This window comes from Podarcis gaigeae, assembly GCF_964106915.1.
Source record: "Podarcis gaigeae genome assembly, chromosome: 11".
NCBI classification, from domain to species: Eukaryota; Metazoa; Chordata; class Lepidosauria; order Squamata; family Lacertidae; genus Podarcis; species Podarcis gaigeae.
In genome coordinates this window covers 42,325,067-42,344,278 of record NC_139687.1, presented here as the reverse complement: position 1 = coordinate 42,344,278, position 19,212 = coordinate 42,325,067, and the positions used below count along the sequence as shown (strand labels likewise).

General features: G+C 43.3%; 1 protein-coding gene and 1 pseudogene across 5 annotated transcripts in view; both read right to left on the bottom strand.

The window, feature by feature from the left end:
• Positions 1-10,421, bottom strand: part of SLC38A9 (solute carrier family 38 member 9) — a 47,861-nt gene extending 37,440 nt beyond the window's left edge. For 3 of the 4 annotated variants that reach the window (XR_014556373.1, XR_014556374.1, XM_083703581.1), the window contains exons 1-6: positions 10,182-10,417; positions 7,078-7,225; positions 2,863-2,995; positions 1,892-2,013; positions 1,695-1,758; positions 1,480-1,573 (exon numbers count right to left, since the gene is read on the bottom strand). Coding sequence is in view for 2 of the 4 variants with exons in the window: in XM_083703581.1 (XP_083559707.1) it covers positions 1,480-1,573; positions 1,695-1,758; positions 1,892-2,013; positions 2,863-2,995; positions 7,078-7,181 (517 nt within the window). In the remaining 2 variants the exon portion in view is untranslated. Of the gene's footprint in view, positions 1-1,479; positions 1,574-1,694; positions 1,759-1,891; positions 2,014-2,862; positions 2,996-7,077; positions 7,226-10,181 lie in introns of all 4 variants that reach the window. The other variant, XM_083703582.1, reaches the window with a different exon arrangement.
• Positions 10,422-12,767: 2,346 nt separating this feature from the next.
• Positions 12,768-13,217, bottom strand: LOC310827539 (small ribosomal subunit protein uS11 pseudogene; annotated as a pseudogene). The gene has a single exon. The product of its transcript is annotated as a small ribosomal subunit protein uS11 pseudogene (transcript).
• Between the last annotated feature and the right edge of the window lie 5,995 nt (positions 13,218-19,212).

Genomic DNA, 19,212 nt, shown 5'->3' with positions numbered 1-19,212 from the left:
GAAGTTTTTAATGTGTGATATTTTACTGTATTTTTGGTTTCTATGGAAGCCACCAAGAGTGGCTGGGGGAACCCAGCCAGATGGGCGGGGTACAAATTATTATTATTATTATTATTATTATTGACAATGCTGGCTGGTGTTGATGGGAATTGGAGTCCAGCAACACCTAGAGCACCAAAGGTTCCTCACTGTTGCATTGGACTCCTACGTCCCTGCCACACAGCCTACCCACGTACAGTAGCCCTTATTCATTGCCATTTATAGCAAAAGGTTAATAGCTTGCTTTCAGAACAAAGTGGCATTGCACAGAGCAAGTGTTCCATTATCAAGCAGATTCAGCTTGAACTGCTCCTGATGAAAAGGAGTTCTCGGTAATCTCTGTCTGATGGAACCCATCCTACAACAGGCAGGAACAGCTTAGGGTCACTATATATATATATATATATATATATATATATATATATATATAAAATACCCCGCCCTTCCTGGTTTAAAAACGGGGCTCAGGGAGGCTAACAGCAAATATAAAACATTGATTAAAATGCAACTTAAAAACAGCATAAAATACAACATAAAATGCAGCATCAATATCAATAAAATTCAAAAATTCAGGGGTCATTTTGGGGAGGAAAAAAACCCCAGTTAGTAGACATCAAATGATCACCAGAGCTAACTGGCCAAGTTGGTCCTACTAGGACCAGCAAGGAGACCGGGGAAGAATTTAAATGTGGGATCTCAGAAAGGGTTTCTTCATAGAAGAGGAAAGGGAAAAGGGAATAGAGGATCCGGCTAATTCAAACTGAAGGCCAGGCGGAAAAGGATCTTACAGGCCCTGCGGAAGGAGATCAAGTCCTGCAGGGCCCTAGTCTCGTGGGACAGAGCATTCCACCAGGTCGGAGCCGTCACTGAAAAAGCCCTGGCCCTGTTGGAGGATAGTTGGCTTCCTTAGGGACCGGGACCTTTAAGCTATTATTATTCAATGATCTTAGGGTCCTCTGCGGGACATACCAGGAGAGGCGGTCCTGTAAGTACAAGTATTGTAATGTCCTCAACTCCTGGGCGCAGCAATACATTAAGATGGTGGCTCCCAGAGAAGATACCAAGGGCAGGTTCTAGTGCATTGATGGTGGGCCCTGCTGAGAAGCCAGCAGCTGCCCAAGAGGGTCATGTGCCAATGCCAGGCCTGTTTAAGAGCTACTCCAGGATATCAGGAATGTTTTCCTTATTGAAAGAGCACTAGAAGCAGTGAGCAGTATTCCCTGGCTATGTACAGCCACAATGGAATTGGGTGTTTTAATGCACACTTTCAGGTATACACACCTAGGTGAAATTGCTCTAGGATCGGGGTGCATCATGAGAACTGAGCATGTGCTATAGAACACGTCCCACTGCCTACACTGCAAAAGTCAATGTGGAAATAAGTCCCTGTAGCAGAACACCACAATCACACAAATAAATACAACTGAAACTCATACTTACGTATCATTGTCCTCGATTTCACAACTCTGTAGCAACAGTAAAGTGTCAATACTCCCATTAACAAAATAATAACTATTCCAGAGGTAAATCCAGCCTGTTTTTTAAAATGAAAAAAAAGAGAAAGCATTAGCAAATTGTGACATTGGTGCAAATTAAATTACACCCACACACTGCTGCATTAAGATTGACCTTGACACACCTGTAAGTTGCCTTACCTGTTTTATTCCCCAGGGAATACTTAATATAGATGTACCCATCATTGTATTCCAGATCATAAATCTGAGGGACGAAAACATGCACACGTAAAAATATGAGAAACTAAAACTGATTGCAGAAGCTTTTTCTACATATTATGAATTTGTGACGAATAATGTACTTCATATCTACCATGCTTGGAAAGCATTTCACATACATAGTTACTATGCTTGAGTTTTTGCCGTAACCATCCGTACAGCCATCTATTTTGTAAGCCGTTCCTAATGGACTATACACGTAGATTTCTTCTGGAGCAGGAAGTACGTGATCAGGAGCCACCTAACAAAAGATGAGAACACAAGGTCTTAGTGACAGTGTAAGTCTCTGGTGTTGCAATACAGTACTCCTGCATTTGAAGAATTCAAGAAGGCACTCCAATCCCAGTATTAAGCAAGTTCTGCCCATTGAGTTCAACAGACATTACTTGAAATGTGCCAATGTTATTTAATATTTGAGCTTATGTGTTGTGTGGGAGGGGAGCTTTTAAAAACTGAAAGGGGAAAAAACCTGGCAAAAGTAAAAGAATGAAAAAAAGAGAGAAATGTTAAGTGCCCATGTCTGCAGTCCAACACTTACAATCCTAAAAGTACTGTAAATCCAAATGAATTAAATGGAGTTTAGTCCTAGTTGAGCGTCCATAATATGGTAGCCCAAGCTATAATATTTAATAAGACAATTGACTCATTCCCATATTATACAATTAAGGCACATGGTTTCTCCTAAAGCAGCTTGGGTACTGTAGTTTACCCCCTCACAGAACTACAATTCACAGCAGTCTTGAACTACAGTCCCCATAATTATTTTTGGGGGAGGGCGCCATGTGCTTTGAATGGATGGTGTTAATCAGCCCAGTGATAAGCCAAACCATGGTTAAGTGTGAATGAGTAAGTGGGCTGATGTACAGTTACAAAAGCTGCTGCCTCTTTGCTTCTCTCCCCATCCTGCTGCACTGCTAGGGACTAAGTACTGGGACTTAGTCCAGCTTAGTATTTTATGTGAACCTGAACTTGGGGCTTGTCTTGGCCAAACAAGCCATGAGTGGTAAGCCGGGCAAACCTTGGTTACACCTGATAGTTTGTTTGGCGCTCCCACACATGGGAGTTTTGCAATAACTTGTCTTTTGCATACCAGTGCTCTATCTGAGGGCGACGCAAGCCTGCTGTAGTAATGAATCCGCTTATTCATTGCTGAAGCTTCATCTGTAATTCTCTGCGTATCATCATTCACAGTAACAATATTTGTAGGTTCTATATGGAATGGCCTGGAAGAGAAATAAAAAAACGTAATAGTCTTTAAAGCCATAATCAACAGAAGACTAACATTAGAGGTTGATAATGAAACAAAAGAGTCCAGCATTTGGTTCCCACAATGTCCAACCAGATCCTTATCAAAAGCCTATGAGTCAGACATGAGTAAAGTAGCATTTTCTTGCTTATGTCCCCCAGTACACTGCCTTTAATACTGGAAGCACAATTTAGGTGTCATCACAAAGAAAGCTCAGGCTGATGCCATAATGAACCTTAGCTGGCTGCTGTACCACCAGGAGGGCCTCTGCTGAAGATCTCAATTTGTGAGCAGGTCTGTTTGGGAGAGTAGTTGCTTAAAGCTGAATGGACCCTTTTAGGTTAACAAAAACACCTTGAATTTTGCTTGCCAGCACACAGGCAGCCCCATCAAAATTGATGTTGTATGATCATGAAACACTCTCCTACTGCAAATTCTCTCTGCTCAGCAATCTAGCTGCCACATTCTGCACTAGCTGCAACTTCCAAAGCAGCTTTGAGGGCAGCCCCTCATACAGCATATTGCAGTAATCCAATGCATGAGTCATTATAGCCAGATTATCCATGGACTTTAATGACTACATCTGGTGTACCAGCTAAAGAAGAAGAGGAGTTTGGATTTGATATCCCGCTTTATTACCACCTGAAGGAGTCTCAAAGCGGCTAACATTCTCCTTTCCCTTCCTCCCCCACAACAAGCACTCTGTGAGGTTAGTGGGGCTGAGCGACTTCAAAGAAGTGTGACTAGCCCAAGGTCACCCAGCAGCTGCATGTGGAGGAGCGGGGACGCGAACCTGGTTCACCAGATTACGAGTCTACTGCTCTTAACCACTACACCACACTGGCTCTCAAGTGTAAAAGCTAGTAAAGTACACTCTTAGCTGCAGGGGTCATTTACACCTCCAGCAGCAATGCTGGATCCAGGTGGACTCTCAGCCACCTGCTTATTTAGAGGGAATGCAGAATGGTGTTCACATGGCTGAATATTCCCTTCATACAAATATAATAGAGTTCTGTAGCACCTAACAAATTTACCTTTAAGCTTTCACAGGCTCTGCTTGAAAAAATTTCCTCTATACAGAAAAATGTCAGGGAGGTGGCTAGGCTTGAAGCCTGCCTAAAAGACAGCAACACTGACTGAAAACCTCAACATTGCTTACAAATCAAATTCAAAATTATAATAGTTTTTTAAAAGACACAAAGAGTTGACTCATATCTTTATAAATCAGTTAGCTTATTTGAAAAGATACAATCTCACTTGCTCTGAATCATTTGTTGCATGGAACCACATCATAACCACAAAGATGGTATCAATTATGGAAGGAAAGAACCACAAAAGCCAAACACTTTTTTTTCTTTTAGCCACAACAGTGTCACTCCAGCTAACTAAATACCAATGAAACTGTCCCCCAAAATAGCAATTTACATATACTCAAGCAGCTTCTACTTAAGGAAACCAAGGGAACAGTATCAACATTTGAACAATATGGATTAAACATTACCTTGAAGACCTCCCAAACTGAGGCAGCACTAAGTGGCTCCCAAGCAGACTTCTATTACCCACCCGCCCACTTCGACTGTATGCTCTTTTGACGTATAGCAAATTACCCCCCAAGCACACGTCAATCTAAGGCTACAAGAACAAGTATTCTCAAAAAGTATCAGCTGGTGGGCCACAAGCTTCCTAACTTTCCAAAAACACACTGCTAATTATTACTGCAAAATTATATTCCCCACCTCTGCTGCTCTTTAGAGCTGATTCACACACATAATTTATCAGGTCTTGTGACAAGCTACACCCGCCTAAATTCCCTCTTCTGCGTAGCGATTAAAGATGCAGGAGCACTGCCTTCTCTTTGCATCAAGCCACCCCAAATCACAGCTGATCACAAAGTCTTCTTTGTGGAGCTTGACCCTGTGAAGGGTCAACAAGCCTTGATATTGCACTTTGCAAATTGCATCTGCAAGCTGTGATTGGAACAGAACACAATGCCACTTAACTTAAAGGCATGTTCAATGCTCCTAAGCTTTAGGTGTGTTTGCCTGAATCTGTGTAAGGGGGGTGGCGTTGGGGGTGGGGAAATGCATGCAAGCCCCATCTCCTGACCTTGTCTGTGTTGAGCAATATAGGTCCATGGGGGAGTTTGCTTGAATGTGAGTAGATCAGGGGAGCCTGCTTTGTCAGGGTCACTGATAACACAAAGGGTTTTACTCATGTTCAGGTGAATGAGAGTAAAAAAAAAACCTGTAGACCTCTCCTGCTCAAAGTACTCCTGCCCAATAGAGCAGTCAGGAAACATGCCGGTATACCAGGAAAACGATCTCTTTCAGCTTCTGCCTTCTGGAAGAAGGTACAGGGTTATAAAGACTAGGACTAGCCGCCTGACAAACAGTTTCTATCCAAATGTGATTTTTGTTTTAAACGCAGTGTAAGGTAGTCTCTATGGGAGTATATTGTATTTAATTATGGGGTATCAGAGTTTTTAGGGGGCTAACCAGGCTGGGATAGCTGGGATAGCAGGCTTGTTGGGTTTTGAATGTCTGATATAGATTGTTTTCAATTTCATTGTTCTGTATGGGACAGTGACAATAAAGTTTATTGTAATGGAAGATGGAGCTTGCCCCCGTCTCTATGGACAAGTTTAGCATTTGTGTCTTCAGGCAAATACTCAAACATGCCTTTCGACTTTTTCCCAATCAATGCTACTGCTATGGTATGTGGGAAACTCAGGAACTCCTTTAGATTCCAGGGGACAGCAGCAAGACACCTATTCAGTTCAAATCATAATACATTGTACCTAAATCCAGCAGATATCCTGATGCAACACAACTGTTATAGCCATTCTACAAGTAACATTCAAGTTAAGAGGTTACTGAGCTGGAGGATAAATTGCTGGAACTAGCATCAAAATGAAGAAAATATGAAGCCAGACCAAAAATACTAATGAATAGCAGTAAAAGAGATCTTAAGTACCGTATTTTTCGCTCTATAACACGCATCTGACCATAACACGCACGTAGTTTTTAGAGGAGGAAAACAAGAAAAAAATATTCTGAACAAAACAGTGGGTGCATGATTTTTATGGTTCATGCTGTGGCCACAGACATGTGATCTGATGGTGAGTTTGGGGTAGCCCAATGCAAAAATCCTGAGGATCCATGTGGACCCGTGCTTTGTAACCACGTTTTAAGTGGGGAGGGAAGGAAAAGCACTCAAGGGACAAGGAGCACGCGTGGAGAAGGAGCTTTTCGGTGAGCTGAGCGGGGAGGAGGGAGGGAAAGAGCACTGTTGCTTTAAAGGTATACTTAAGGTACTTGCCCTGTGCCTGGGTTTTTTTCCATTTAACAGTTTGAAGCCCTTTCCTTCCGCTCCTTGTTTTGAGGCAGAATAGATTTGAGCAAGTGAGGAGGACTTGGATTGCAGGGGATTCACCATTAGCTGTGTAAAAGCGCTCCTCCTTGCAGCCTGAGTGATAAGCAGCCACCAGCAGCAATAGAATGGAGCACAAAAAAAGTGATAGGGGCACTAGGACCCAGACAATGCTCGAATCTATCCTGCCTGAAAACAAGCTGCTCCCTCCCAGCGGATCAGCTGAGACGCGGGGATTTGCGAAGTTTTCCCCTCTCCCTCATCCCCAGCCTTTTTTCTTTAACTTCCTGGTTTTCACTGCGTGGCTCAGAGCTCGAGGTTGGTTTTATTTTGCTGCTGGTTGCTTAAATTTTATCTTTCCTGCCGTCCCTCTGCAGCCTCATTGCTCTGTTTAGAGAGCGCACGGACCTTTGCTAGCGTCTGTCCCTCCTCCCGTGTAAGCGGCTGCTGCCCGCTTTGCTGCCATGGCTCTCCTTCCCTCCCTCCTCCCCGGCTCCAGGTCGCTTTAAAGCAAGCAAAGCGAGAGAGCCTCGTAGAGTGTGTAAGCGGCTCCGCTCTGCTTGACTGACGGCAGCCATGGCTCCGATCCGTGCATTCGCTCCTTAACACGCACAGGCATTTTCCCTTACTTTCTAGGAGCAAAAAAGTGCGTGTTTTGGAGCGAAAACTACGGTATTTATTTCCTCTCACCTTTTGTACTTAAAGTCTTCAGGGTTAAACTGAATATTGAGGGCCCCAATGTCATTTTCATCACCTCCAACAGGGACCAGAAGAGGACTAGTATCTTCTTCCATATCTGGAGAATGATCTTCTACCAAATGCAGTAAATTATTAAAACCTTAAAGAAAGTGAAATAAGTAAGTTATTGCAAGTGATCATCACTGCATTTCCTCAAATATTATTTCTTCAGGAAGACAGGACCTCCCTTAAGTTTATTAAGCTCTGAGTCTAAAATTGCCTCACTGTAGCATAGATAACCTTTCAATAAGCATCTAAGATTTATGTTTTGACATTTCTTTGGCAAAATGGTTTAAATCGGGGTGGAGAAACTGTGGTCCACCAGAAGGTGTTCGATTACAAACCCCATTATCCCGACCATTGGCTGGGCTGCCTGGGGCTGATGTAAACTGGAAGTCCAGCAACAACTAGAAGGCCTGAGATTCCCCATGCCTGCTTTAAATGAACAATTTATATGATTGTTCCCCATTGGCAGGGCTTTAAAATACACTGGTTTGTTTTTCATTCAAAAATTAAACCACAAGAGTTCTGGACGAACAATGCTGTGAATGATTACACAGAAGTAGGTCACATGGAGATCAATGGCACCCAGGTAAGAGTGCACAGGATCGTAGCCTAAGTAGTAAAATGTTCAAGTGGGACAATGACCGAAAAACAGTGTGGAAAATTTAACATACTATCAGGAGAGGTTAGGTCTCAGTGTATTGTTTCTACAGGAGAAGTGGAAGACTGGAAATAGAAATCCATTTTCCACAGAAGGTCCAGCATATTTTTAACTGATAAGAAACCCCTCCCCCAGAAACTAGCTGATTCAATGAGTAGAAAAATCGGAGTCATGGGATTCGGAGTTAAAAGATAACAATGCAAATACTGGTGCTGATGTTTAACGGTCACAGAATTGAGGAAGCTACCTGATCTTAAGCTGATTGTATAAAGCTATAAAAATGTATAGTAGTCGTTTTTTCTGGGAAATCTCCTTGAGAGGAGGCGTAGAGTTATTTTGGAGTTGCAAGTTCAAAGCTTGTTAGCTGCAATATCCTGTAGGTCTGTTTTTTATTACACCCCTTCCTGATTTGCATTTAATAATGTTCACTTTGAATAAATTCTAATCCTCTACTATGTTAAGTATGTTAGTACATAATCTTCACAATAGCATCTGAAAGTTTAACTGACATAATCCATAAAACTGAGGTCAACATCTGAGTTGGAAAAATCTCAAAATCTCAGTTGTTTCAAATAAAGAGGAAGTTGCTGCTTGGTTCAACACTGGATGTGTGTAAGCAAACTGAATAAACACGTTTGCAAATATCTGCTCTTCAAAATAAGCTTTGGAACACCCTAAATCACAGGCTGGCGACCCTGATGCCATCTAAAACTGCCCCATGCTTCCCACCCCATCAAAGACTTGTCTGTCTGTTTCCCCTGTAATTTTATACTTAACAGTGCTTTCGCTCTCTTTCTATATAGCTTCAGAACAATTGGAAACAACAGTATTTTATTTGATTAAAATATTTTAAAAACTCTATTTCCATAGTTGTATGGCTTTGGGAGAAATATCCCTCCAAACCAATAGGTGTCTGAAAACAAATTGGTAGGCTTCTGTAAATTTTAAATTACCTTGGTGCCCCCTTCTGGAGTGAAAGGTGATTCATAATTATTTTCATAAATGAATAATTTGTATGTGCAACACACTAAAGACAACATGGAATTATTTTTACTTGATTTCCAGAACAGTAGCTGCTCTGCTTTTTTGTATATATTTTAAACAAAATTATCTGTATACTTGAGGGTAACCTCATCAAGCACAATAGGGCATCGAATCAGACATTCTAATCTGTAGGAGCCAGATTACTCTTGATATAATGTAGCCTTTGACCAAAAATAAATGCTCACCCCTGCCCAGATCATATATTCGCTTGGCTGGAAGACTGTCCCTAAAAGATCTCCCAGCTTTTTTGAGGGGGGATGGGCAGAGGGACACTTTTACCCTGTGCCATCAAGCCAGCTCATAGGAATTAAGCCTTTACACCCCAAGATAAGCCCTGGCCCACACAAATCATACACTTCTGCTATCCCTTCCAGAATTCTACCATCTGCTCCAAAGCTTCCTTTTTGCCTATCCTTGTCTATCCACTTACAAATAAGGAAATGGGCTCTTGGCCACCCCACACCCCACCCGTTTTGAGCTACCTCAAACCATATCCTACTGACAGAGGGAGATGTCGTAATGCTGTCTGAACATGCATGTCAAAGCTTTTAAAACCTATTCCTTACAATGCATTTCAGGCATGAACTCATACAGAGTTTTGTTCCCCAAAACATGCAGAGCGGCAGCAGTTGAAGATCTGGGGGTGCCCAAAGCTTATTTCTGGGTACAAAGACCCTGCAGTGGGGTAATGCAGCTATGGAACTGGCAGCGATAAGAATCAAACCAGCCTTGTTAAAGGACGATTATCCAAACAAAAGATGAAGCATGCTTAAGTTCCATTTATTTCAATGGGGCAGTGTGGGATATATTTAACATTCTCCCGAAATTAGTGAGACTTAAAGATTCTTTACTTCTGGCTACACCACAAACAGAACTTGAGATTTCAAACTTGGATTCTTTTCCTTCACCCACACAAATAAAGGAGCGCTTTTAAAAAAAAAACCTCTGTTGCGCTACCAAAATCCCGCAGATCTCTTTCAACTTGAGATCTGAGGAGAGAGCAAGAAAGAGACGGACTCCTGTTTTCTCTAGCTAAATAAGCCGTTGCCTTCTTCTAACAACCGATAACACATTTATTTGCAAATGTCAGCTATATTAGAGCAGGCACTTGACCACACGAGCAACTGACCCCTTCGCGCTCTTACTCAGTAGCAGGTCTCGCTGAGTTCCGCGGACCTTGCTCCTAGGTAAGGAGGCACAGGGACTGCAGTCTAAAAGCTGGTGATCGGGGGGCGGGTGGTGTGTGTGTGTGTGTGTGTGTGTGTGTGTGTGTGTGTGTGTGTGTTATTATTATTATTATATATATATTTAACGCAAGTTTAAATGAAATCTGATGCAGATTCTGTACCTGGACTCCGCTCCGCCTGATCTCAGTCTGCCACCATTCACCGGTACGAGGCTGCTGCCTCGCTTGAGTCATTTCCAGTCGAAAGCTGTAAACAGGAAGAACTTTTGCTGCTCTCAGCACCGATAGAGCGGACTCCTTCAGTCCTCCATCGGCACATCCGCCATCCAAACGAACGGAATCCGAAGCATGGGATCCACCATAGAGATGTCGACATAGAGCGGCTCCCACGCTGCGGCCATAGAGCTAAGCCAGCTGCAGAGATGTAACATCTCAAGAGTGACACACGCCGGCTTCCCTTTTCGAGTTTAAGGTCTCGTTATTTCCCACTGCTAAGAGGGGTGGAAGCGCAGGACGGCGCGCCTGTGTAAGGAGCGAAGTGGGTGCAACCCGTTCATTTTGAGAGGCAGATGGCAGATACAGTGATTAGCATTTTCCAGTCCTTTCCTCACAAAGGTGACTTGCCAGATGTGCCATCTGGAGTTGTTTTGGAACAGAATCTCTTCTGACATTAATAGACAGGCAATGTTATGTTAAGAACATGATAAAATGCCAGCAGTTTCATAATGGCACCAGCCAAATTGTAATTTCTGCTTCAGAAATTGGTCATTTATTTTGCCTGGTCCGTTCCTATGTTCAAGTTAGATGAAGTTTAATATACTGTAAAATTGAATGTATTCTATCCTTTTCAACCAGCAAAATAATAATAATAATAATAATAATAATAATAATAATAATAATAATAATATCCTCTTCTGACGTGTTCTCCGGTGTGCAGTGATTTCAGGAGACAGGGGCGAAGCTAGGCTTTATTTTACCCGGATCAAAGACCCAAGTTTGTTTGCGGACATACACACACAGGTTGGGACATCACCACGGAAGTGGCCTGCAATATCCTCGAAAGCTTGCGCAAGGAAATCTGTTAGGTGCCACAAGGCTCTCAAATGCATCTACAGCTCTGAAAGAAATCCTGATAACGTGGGAAATGTGCAGGGTTGTACTGGAGACCGGTTTCGGAGATGTATTTCACCTATAAAGGTCGGACATTTCTGAAAAGACTCTCCCCACCCCCACCCCACCCTAAGTAGTCAGCTTATCAACTTCAGCCCCCCCCCCCCATACTAGATGGTTGCATCCCTTCTCCCAATCTTCACTAAGATATTAAAAACTCTGTTACATTAACAGGTATTTAATGTAAGCAGCTATTGTCAGTGCCCCACCATCTTAGAAATTAAGATAGAAACTGGAATATTTCAAGGTTATTCTTATGTGACACAGCATCCACCCCATTCAGCTTGCAATAAGGAGATGACAATGCCAAACTATGTTGCAGGGTTTTTATATGCCACTGTTAATTCCCACCCTTGCGATATAGGCATAATATTGTTATAGGAATTCTAAGGTCTCATATATAAACCATGTGTCTGAAATAGTACATACAGGAAAACAATCCTGAAGCCATTTTGACTCTCCCAAATTGACCTCAAATATTTCTCCGCAAGGAGGAAGGAAATGGGAAAAGCTTTCCAATTGTCTTTGGATTGTAGGGGCTTACACCTCCCTGTAAATACAGTCTGGCAAGTATCTGTTAAGCTGAGCACACTATCAATATGCGTAAGGGATTCCGGAACTAAGTATTTACCATCTCAAAGGAATGGCCAGGATGTCCAGGTAAAAGCAATCAGTGACCATTACTAGGTATCCTGGCAGACAGGTTTTTTGCTGTAGACATCAGTGGTATATGTATGTATGTTTTGGGGGGTGGTCTTGAGCTACAGGGGAGGCAATTTTCAAATGTTTATATAAGAGCTTTCATACCATTGTTCTAGGTTCCTCTCCTCCCTCCCTGTGTGGGGTGAGCAGGGGACCCTGTTGCAACAGTTTAATAAAGATTATGTTTACTAGCTGATTTGCTTCTCAATATTCTCTGGTTGGCCTCTGTTATTTTCTCCTACTAATAAAGAACCTACTTAAGGACTGTATATGGTTGGCCACGACTGGACCTGATGGTCAGGTGTACCTTTACCTTTACCTTTAAGGGCAAGGGATATATCTCAGCCACACCCCCAATTTGAAATATGGAACAATAATATTAAAGCTCCCCCACCGACCTTTTAGCACAGGAAGCATTCACAAATTAAAATAACTTTAAAACTTCACCTTTTCCCCACACAAGCAGACTTCTGCTTTGCTTCTACTTTTTGAGGAGTCTGTGGGTAAATATGCTCCTTGCAAATAACTGCAATAAAATTTTCCTGGATTTCTACACAGGATCCCTCCAGACCGTTTATTTTGCTTTAGCTGGTGTATTCTGCAACATGTCATTGATACATTAATAGCGCATTAGTGGTGGATTTATAATTGTCAGCACATCAGTCTGTTTTATTAGATGTTCTGCAAAGCTTTCCCCATGTTATCACATTAGGGATTCCTGTTAAGTTTCTAAATTACAAAAATAATTATACTAGCTTTCAATGTTATTTCTGGCTTTGGGGTTTCTGTATTTTAATCTTTTTTTATATGTAGTGGCTGGCTTGTTTTTATTATTATTATTGGAAAGCTTTAAAGATGAAAAATAACTGCTACTGTTTACAGATAGTGACCATGGCGACCACCCTTTCCGCGAGTGCTGTCTGAAGGGACGGGGTGACATCCTCAATGCGCCCTATCTTCATGCCAGATGGAGCCAGAGCTCTGAGGGCTGACTGGGCTCCAGGCCCTAGAGTCTTTCTTCTATTTCCACCTGCAGTGATTCCCAGCTCCTTGCATCTCTGAGCTACATCCTGGGCAGCCAACATAGCAGCATAAGAAGACTCATCCTTCACTTTCATGCCACCAGTTACTTGGCAGATTGTTTCCTTGCCAGACAGGTCAGTTACATGGACACATTCTCTCCTTCAGCCACCTGTGGTCCCAGACTGATAACCTGTTCTTCCTTCTTTTCCTTGCCCTTACGAGGTGCCATTTTCGCACATCTCCGCAGGCAGCGACCAACACCGGAAAGGAAGAGCTATACTGTACTGAACTGTTTTGTACAAGAAGGCAAGTTAAACTTTGACTTACTGGAACTATGTGAACCTGTGAGCTCCCAGGAAGGAACTCATGGCTGTTTTGTTTCTCCCTGGACCTTTTTGTACCTGCAACCACACCAAGCTAAGCCAAGGTTTATTTTTTAAAAAGACCAGGGAGAAGAAAACAAATCAGCTGAAGGTACGGTACCTCTCCAGGAGCCCACACACGGCCCCAGGCAGCTAGTCTGGATTAGTGCTTGGTGAACCACGCCACCACTACGATGTCTTCTCTGCCGTTTTGTTGTTTTCAGTTTAATTAATTTTATTTGATTCATTTGTAACAGCAACATGCATTTTATAATTGACTGGCTGGCAATTAGCTTCTGGGTCCAGTTCAAAGTGCAGGTTTTGACCTATAAAGCCTTAAATGGCTCAGGACTGCATTTCTCCAGGTGAACCAACCCAGACCCTGCAGATCATATTCTGAGGCCCTTCTTCATATGCCTCCACAAGAGTTCTGGAGGGTAGCAACATGAGACCAGGCCTTTTCTGCAGTGGCACCCCACTTGTGGAATGCTCTCCCCAGGAATGTTTGGCTGACACTTTCATTATATACCGTATTTTTCGCCCTATAAGACGCACTTTTCCCCCTCCCAAAATGAAGGGAAAATGTGTGTGCGTCCTATGGGGCGAATGCAGGCTTTCGCTGAAGCCTGGAGAGTGAGAGGCGTCGGTGCGCACCGACGTCTCTCGCTCTCCAGGCTCCAGGAAGCTATCCGCAAGCCTTGCACGCCCCCCGGGATCTCCCCCCGGGCGCGCAAGGCTTGCGGGCGGCAGCCTGCAGTGCGGAGCACGGGGCACCCTCCAGAGGATGCCCTGTGCTCCACGCTGGTGTCGGCAAGCCTTGCGCACCCGGGGGATCCCCCCCCGTGAGCGCAAGACTTGCGGGCGGCAGCCGGGAGCACGGGGCGCCCTTTGGAGGACGCCCAGTGCTTCGCGCAGGTGTCCGCTAGCCTTGCGCACCCGGGGGATCTCCCCCCGAGAGCGCAAGGCTTGCGGGCGGAAGCCGGCAGCACAGAGCACGGGGCGCCCTTTGGAGGCCGCCCCGTGCTCCGCGCTGGTGTTGGCCAGCCTTGGGCACCCGGGGGATCTCCCCCCAGGAGCGCAAGGCTTGCGGGCGGCAGCTGGCAGCACGGATCACGGGGCGCCCTTCGGAGGCCACCCCGTGCTCCGCGCTGGTGTTGGCAAGTCTTGCGCACCCGGGGGATCCCCCCCCCCGGGAGCGCAAGGCTTGCGGGCAGCAGCCTGCAGCGGGGAGCACGGGGCGCCCTTTGGAGGACGCCCCGTGCTCCGCGCTGGTGTTGGCAAGCCTTGCGCACCCGGGGGGCGCGTGGGGCGCCCTGAAACAGAGGGTTCCCCATGCTGCGGACTGTAGCCTGCCGCCCAACGCGCGGGGGGCCCTGAAGCAGAGCGCCCCTCGTGCCAGGCAGACATGGGCCAGCCCCACAAGCTCGGGGGACAGCGGGGAGGCGCAGCACCGCCATCCCACTGTTCCCCGACCTGGTTTTGGGGGGGAAATAAAGGAAAAAATTTTTCCCTTTATTTCCCCCCCAAAAAAGTTGGTGCGTCCTATGGGACGGAGCGTCCTATGGGACGAAAAATACGGTACCTTTAGATGTCAATTGAAAGCATTCTTCTTCAGCCAGGCCTTTGGCTGATTACTATCCGATACCCATTTTAAACGTAGGATGCAGGAGAGGAGGTTATTGGTTATTGGTTGTTGTTTTAATTCTTGCTTTTATCATGTATTTTGTAGTTTTATATTGCCAGCTACCCTGAGATCTGTAGATAAAGGGCAGTATACAAATTTAATAAATCAATAAATTATGCAGCACAAAAACTCATACACATATATGTTTTTTATATACTTACCGCCACCATTCAGCTGAGCTGACACTTGAATACACTAAAAGTACACACTCTAGTATATACCGTACTTCAGATTTAAGAGCTGAAAAACAAACTTGCACATTGCTTTTGCTACTTGTGGAGAATTGCCATGGTGAATCTGTTATGCAACCAATCATTTTTTCAAATGAGGCACAATCCTTATTGGTGAAGAGCACTTTTCGCTGTGTGCAAGAAGCAGTCATGTGTGGTTTTTTGCTGGGTTCCACATACAAATATGCTTCCAATGTAAGTAGAAGAGAGTGAGGCAGAAAGGTAAAGACCATTAGCCCCAGGCTATATTGATACATGTTTTGTTTTAGTACAAAACTGTACATCAGCTTGGCAGAAAGTTGGTATATAAATGCAATAAATAATAACACCCCCAACCTGAGTATCTGATTTTATTGTTGTAAACTGCTTAGAAGCCATTTTGGCATATAAGCAGTAGGTGTTTATGTGTACATCATCACCTCCAGCTTTAAGTTTTGCATGCCTGGCAGAAATTCAACAGTGCATGCTTTCTCATCACAGTACTGCTACCTTAGCCAGCTGAATTGTTTCCTGCCAATCAGCTGGCAAAAGGAGGCAGTCAGAACCAAAAGCGAGTAAAAGCAGCAGATGGCCAGAGACAAAGTAGTCCAAGAGAGTATTGATCTGCTGAAGAGAGCCATACCACACATATATACAGCCATTCCTGCAAAGCCAGACATTTTTTTAGCATTTTATAAAGAACAGGTTTGTCAGATATCAGAACTGAATAGTTTACCTTGGGTCATTTAATATTTAATTTGAGCTTTGTATAATTGTGCTTTGAATTCTATGGAAGTCATCAACTTCTGCTGTCTGGCTGAAACCAACTATAATCAGGATGGTGGTGATTAAGACTGCATATTCATTAGTAGCTTAAACCACAAAATTGTGTGTAAAAATATGAATAAAAATCATATAGCATCAAGCACAGCACATTACAACAAACAGGAAAATATCATGAAATAGTCTGCTAAAACTCTCAACAATTTTCAAGTGTGGGGGGTGGGGGTGGAGTTTGATAACCACTGATCTGGGCCACTTGGCAGACCACCAAACAGTTTTTCTCCTGTTGTAGCAATTGTAATTCAATGTGCTAGATCAGGCATAGGCAAACTCTGGCCCTTCCGTTTTTTTTGGAACTACAATTCCCATCATCCCTAGCTAACAGGACCAGTGGTCAGAGATTATGGGAATTGTAGTCTCAAAACACCTGGAGGGCCAGAGTTTGCCTATGCCTGTGTTAGATGCATTATCATTTTAATTGCTTCTTTTATTTTTTTAAATTGCATTTTATTGTAGTATACTTTGAATTCCATATAATTCAAAATTGTAAATGTTATTTACAGATTACCTGACTGAAGCTCACAAACCATGGTTCCCAGACCACTTTGGGAACCACTGTTCTAGGCTCTAGGGCTCCACTTGCTAGAGTCTGCAATGCTAACTATAATTCTGAACATGTTTTTGTGATTAGGAGGAAATTACATCCGTGTCAGCAATTCTTAAATGTGTCATGTGTTACAGTAAAAGACTCTTAACACTGCAAAATTATTTTCCGCAATCTTTTGCAACATCAGTCCAGGGACATTATCATGACACATATCCTCCCTCAATATATGAACTCTCACATGTTTGACAAAGGTTGATTGAGGCTATAACCACAGGCACCCCACCCATTTTAGCCCTAGACTTACCAATCTTTTTATTGGCAGGAATCTCACCCCTTCAGTGGCAGTCTGTGAGGTGAAGTTTTTCCTGCTGAAGAACTTAACTAGAAAATACTTCCTGGGAGTCCAGCTGGAAAAAGCTGTCATCTCAATAGGCATAGAGGGGATTGTCACATTTCCCTGGAATTATTCATATGCCTTTGAACATGTACTAAAAGTAAAATAAATGCTTAACCAGCAGAACTTTTTATACAAAGTAGTTTGAATTTCTGCATCCAATCTGTTAAATGCTCTCCTACCTGAAGGTGGCACTCCTAACAATAAATGCTCTAGGTATACTTTCACCCCTGTATTATTTATATAGTAAATTTATTAGTATTGTTATTAATAATTTTATTTAATTAATTTACATGCCGCCCTTCATCACAAGATTTCAGGGTGTTTCACAGAAGTTTATACAAACTTCTTTAAACTGAGTTCTGGGGAACTGAGGTTGCTTAGAACTTATAGAAGACAAACCTTCCCAAAATATAACTTACTCATCTTCCTTAGCAAAGCAGTTGCAGTTCCAAGGCACATGCTCAGTCTGCCAACAAAAGTGGCCAGCGCCTTTATTACAGTACTGGCAAAATATGGCCCTGTAGTGCATCTGGCTTTTGTGTCAGACAGGTAAAAATTCCTTAGCAAGGGGGATGGAGGAGAATCGAGAGTTGTGCTAGTCCAGTAGAAATAATTAAAAAACCATTGTAAAGCAATACCTTCATTAGGTTCAACCAAAGTATCACAAAATAGCAAGCTTTTGAATGCTCCAGACCTCCTATCTACCTACATTATAGGTAAACAAAGAGGGAGGAGATGGAAACCTGGGCATGATGTCAAAGTTCCAACATTTATAGTTTGTATTATTAATGGAGTGCAGGCAGGTGTCTGGCAGCCTTAGGCCCAGCTCCCAAACTATTTCAGGTTGTGCTGAGGGTTGCTAGGACAAAGGAACATCTCATTTTTGCACCTAGTAGCAACTTATCTTGTTCCCTTCACCAGAAGTTGTGTTTATTGGCATAGTGACTTTACATGTCTGCAGCGAGACATGCCTTCAGAGCAGGAAGCGGTGGTGTACAAGCACACTCATGAGCCTTCCCTGTTATACAGTAGACCAGATCTGGCACATTGGTCCTTTTTATATTTTAACTTTTTTCACGTTTGCTCCCGCTGTTTCCTCTGTCTCTGCTTTAAACTGTGGTTTTAGTGCGTTATAAGGAAAAACTGCTCCTTTATCCCTTATGGGTATCCAAGAGGCCGTATAGAGTCCTTATGTAGGTTTTCTATCGGTAGGAGAAAATAACAGATGCCAACCAGAGAATATTGAGAAGCAAAGCAGCTAGTAAGCATGATCTTTATTAAACTGTTGAGACAGGGTCCCCCACTCTTATATAGACTTTTGAAATTGCCTACCCTGTAGATCAAGACCATCCCCCAAAACATCATACATACATCACAGGAAGAGGTAGTCCCCAGCAGAAATGAGTATGTTGCTTCTTTCCTGTCTGCCAGGATACCTGATAATGCCTTATCTGATTGCCTTTTCTGGGCATCCTGGCCATTCCTTTGAGATGGTAAATACCGGTACTTAGTTCCTGAATCTGTTACGCATATTGATAGTGTGCTCATCTTAACAGATATTTGCCCGACTGTATTTACAGGGAGGTGTAAGCCCCTACAATCCAAATATAATTGGAAAGCTTTTCCCATTTCCTTCCTCCTTGCAGAAAAATATTTGAGGTCAATTTGGGAGAGTCAAAATGGCTTCAGGATTGTTCTCCTGTACTATTTCTATACTATGGTTTATATACTTATGTATGTGTTTGCCTTGTACATTTATGAACATTTATTTTATATATATAAATAGAAGACCTTAGAATTCCTGTAACAAATGTGCCTTTCACAACTTTGGGGTCCATTTGGGAATACTGTACCGGATGTAGCTGAGCCCAGCTTGTCTTCAATAGCACACTATGTCTCCCACTTCACTTCTCAGCAGGTCTTATCTTGTTGAAGCTACCATCCTGTGCGTAACTTGGGAGCAACTCAAGAGGGACTTACTTCTGAGGAGACGTCGACTGATACCACCTGGCAGGTTCCAAAAATTAAAACAAACAAGCCCTATTGTGGCAGCAGGTTTGGGTTTTTTGTGTTTTTTTAAGGTAAAGTAGAACTGAAGGCAAGAAAGTTGGAACTTTTCAGAGTCTTAGAAATAATTAACTAGCACCAAGCTGTCCCCTCCTGTTGCCTCAGACGGCCACGCACGCCCTTCCTTCAGTGGGGCGGAATGAACTCCCAAGTTTTTATAGCATGAACCAGAAGCCTGTGGGGAGTAAC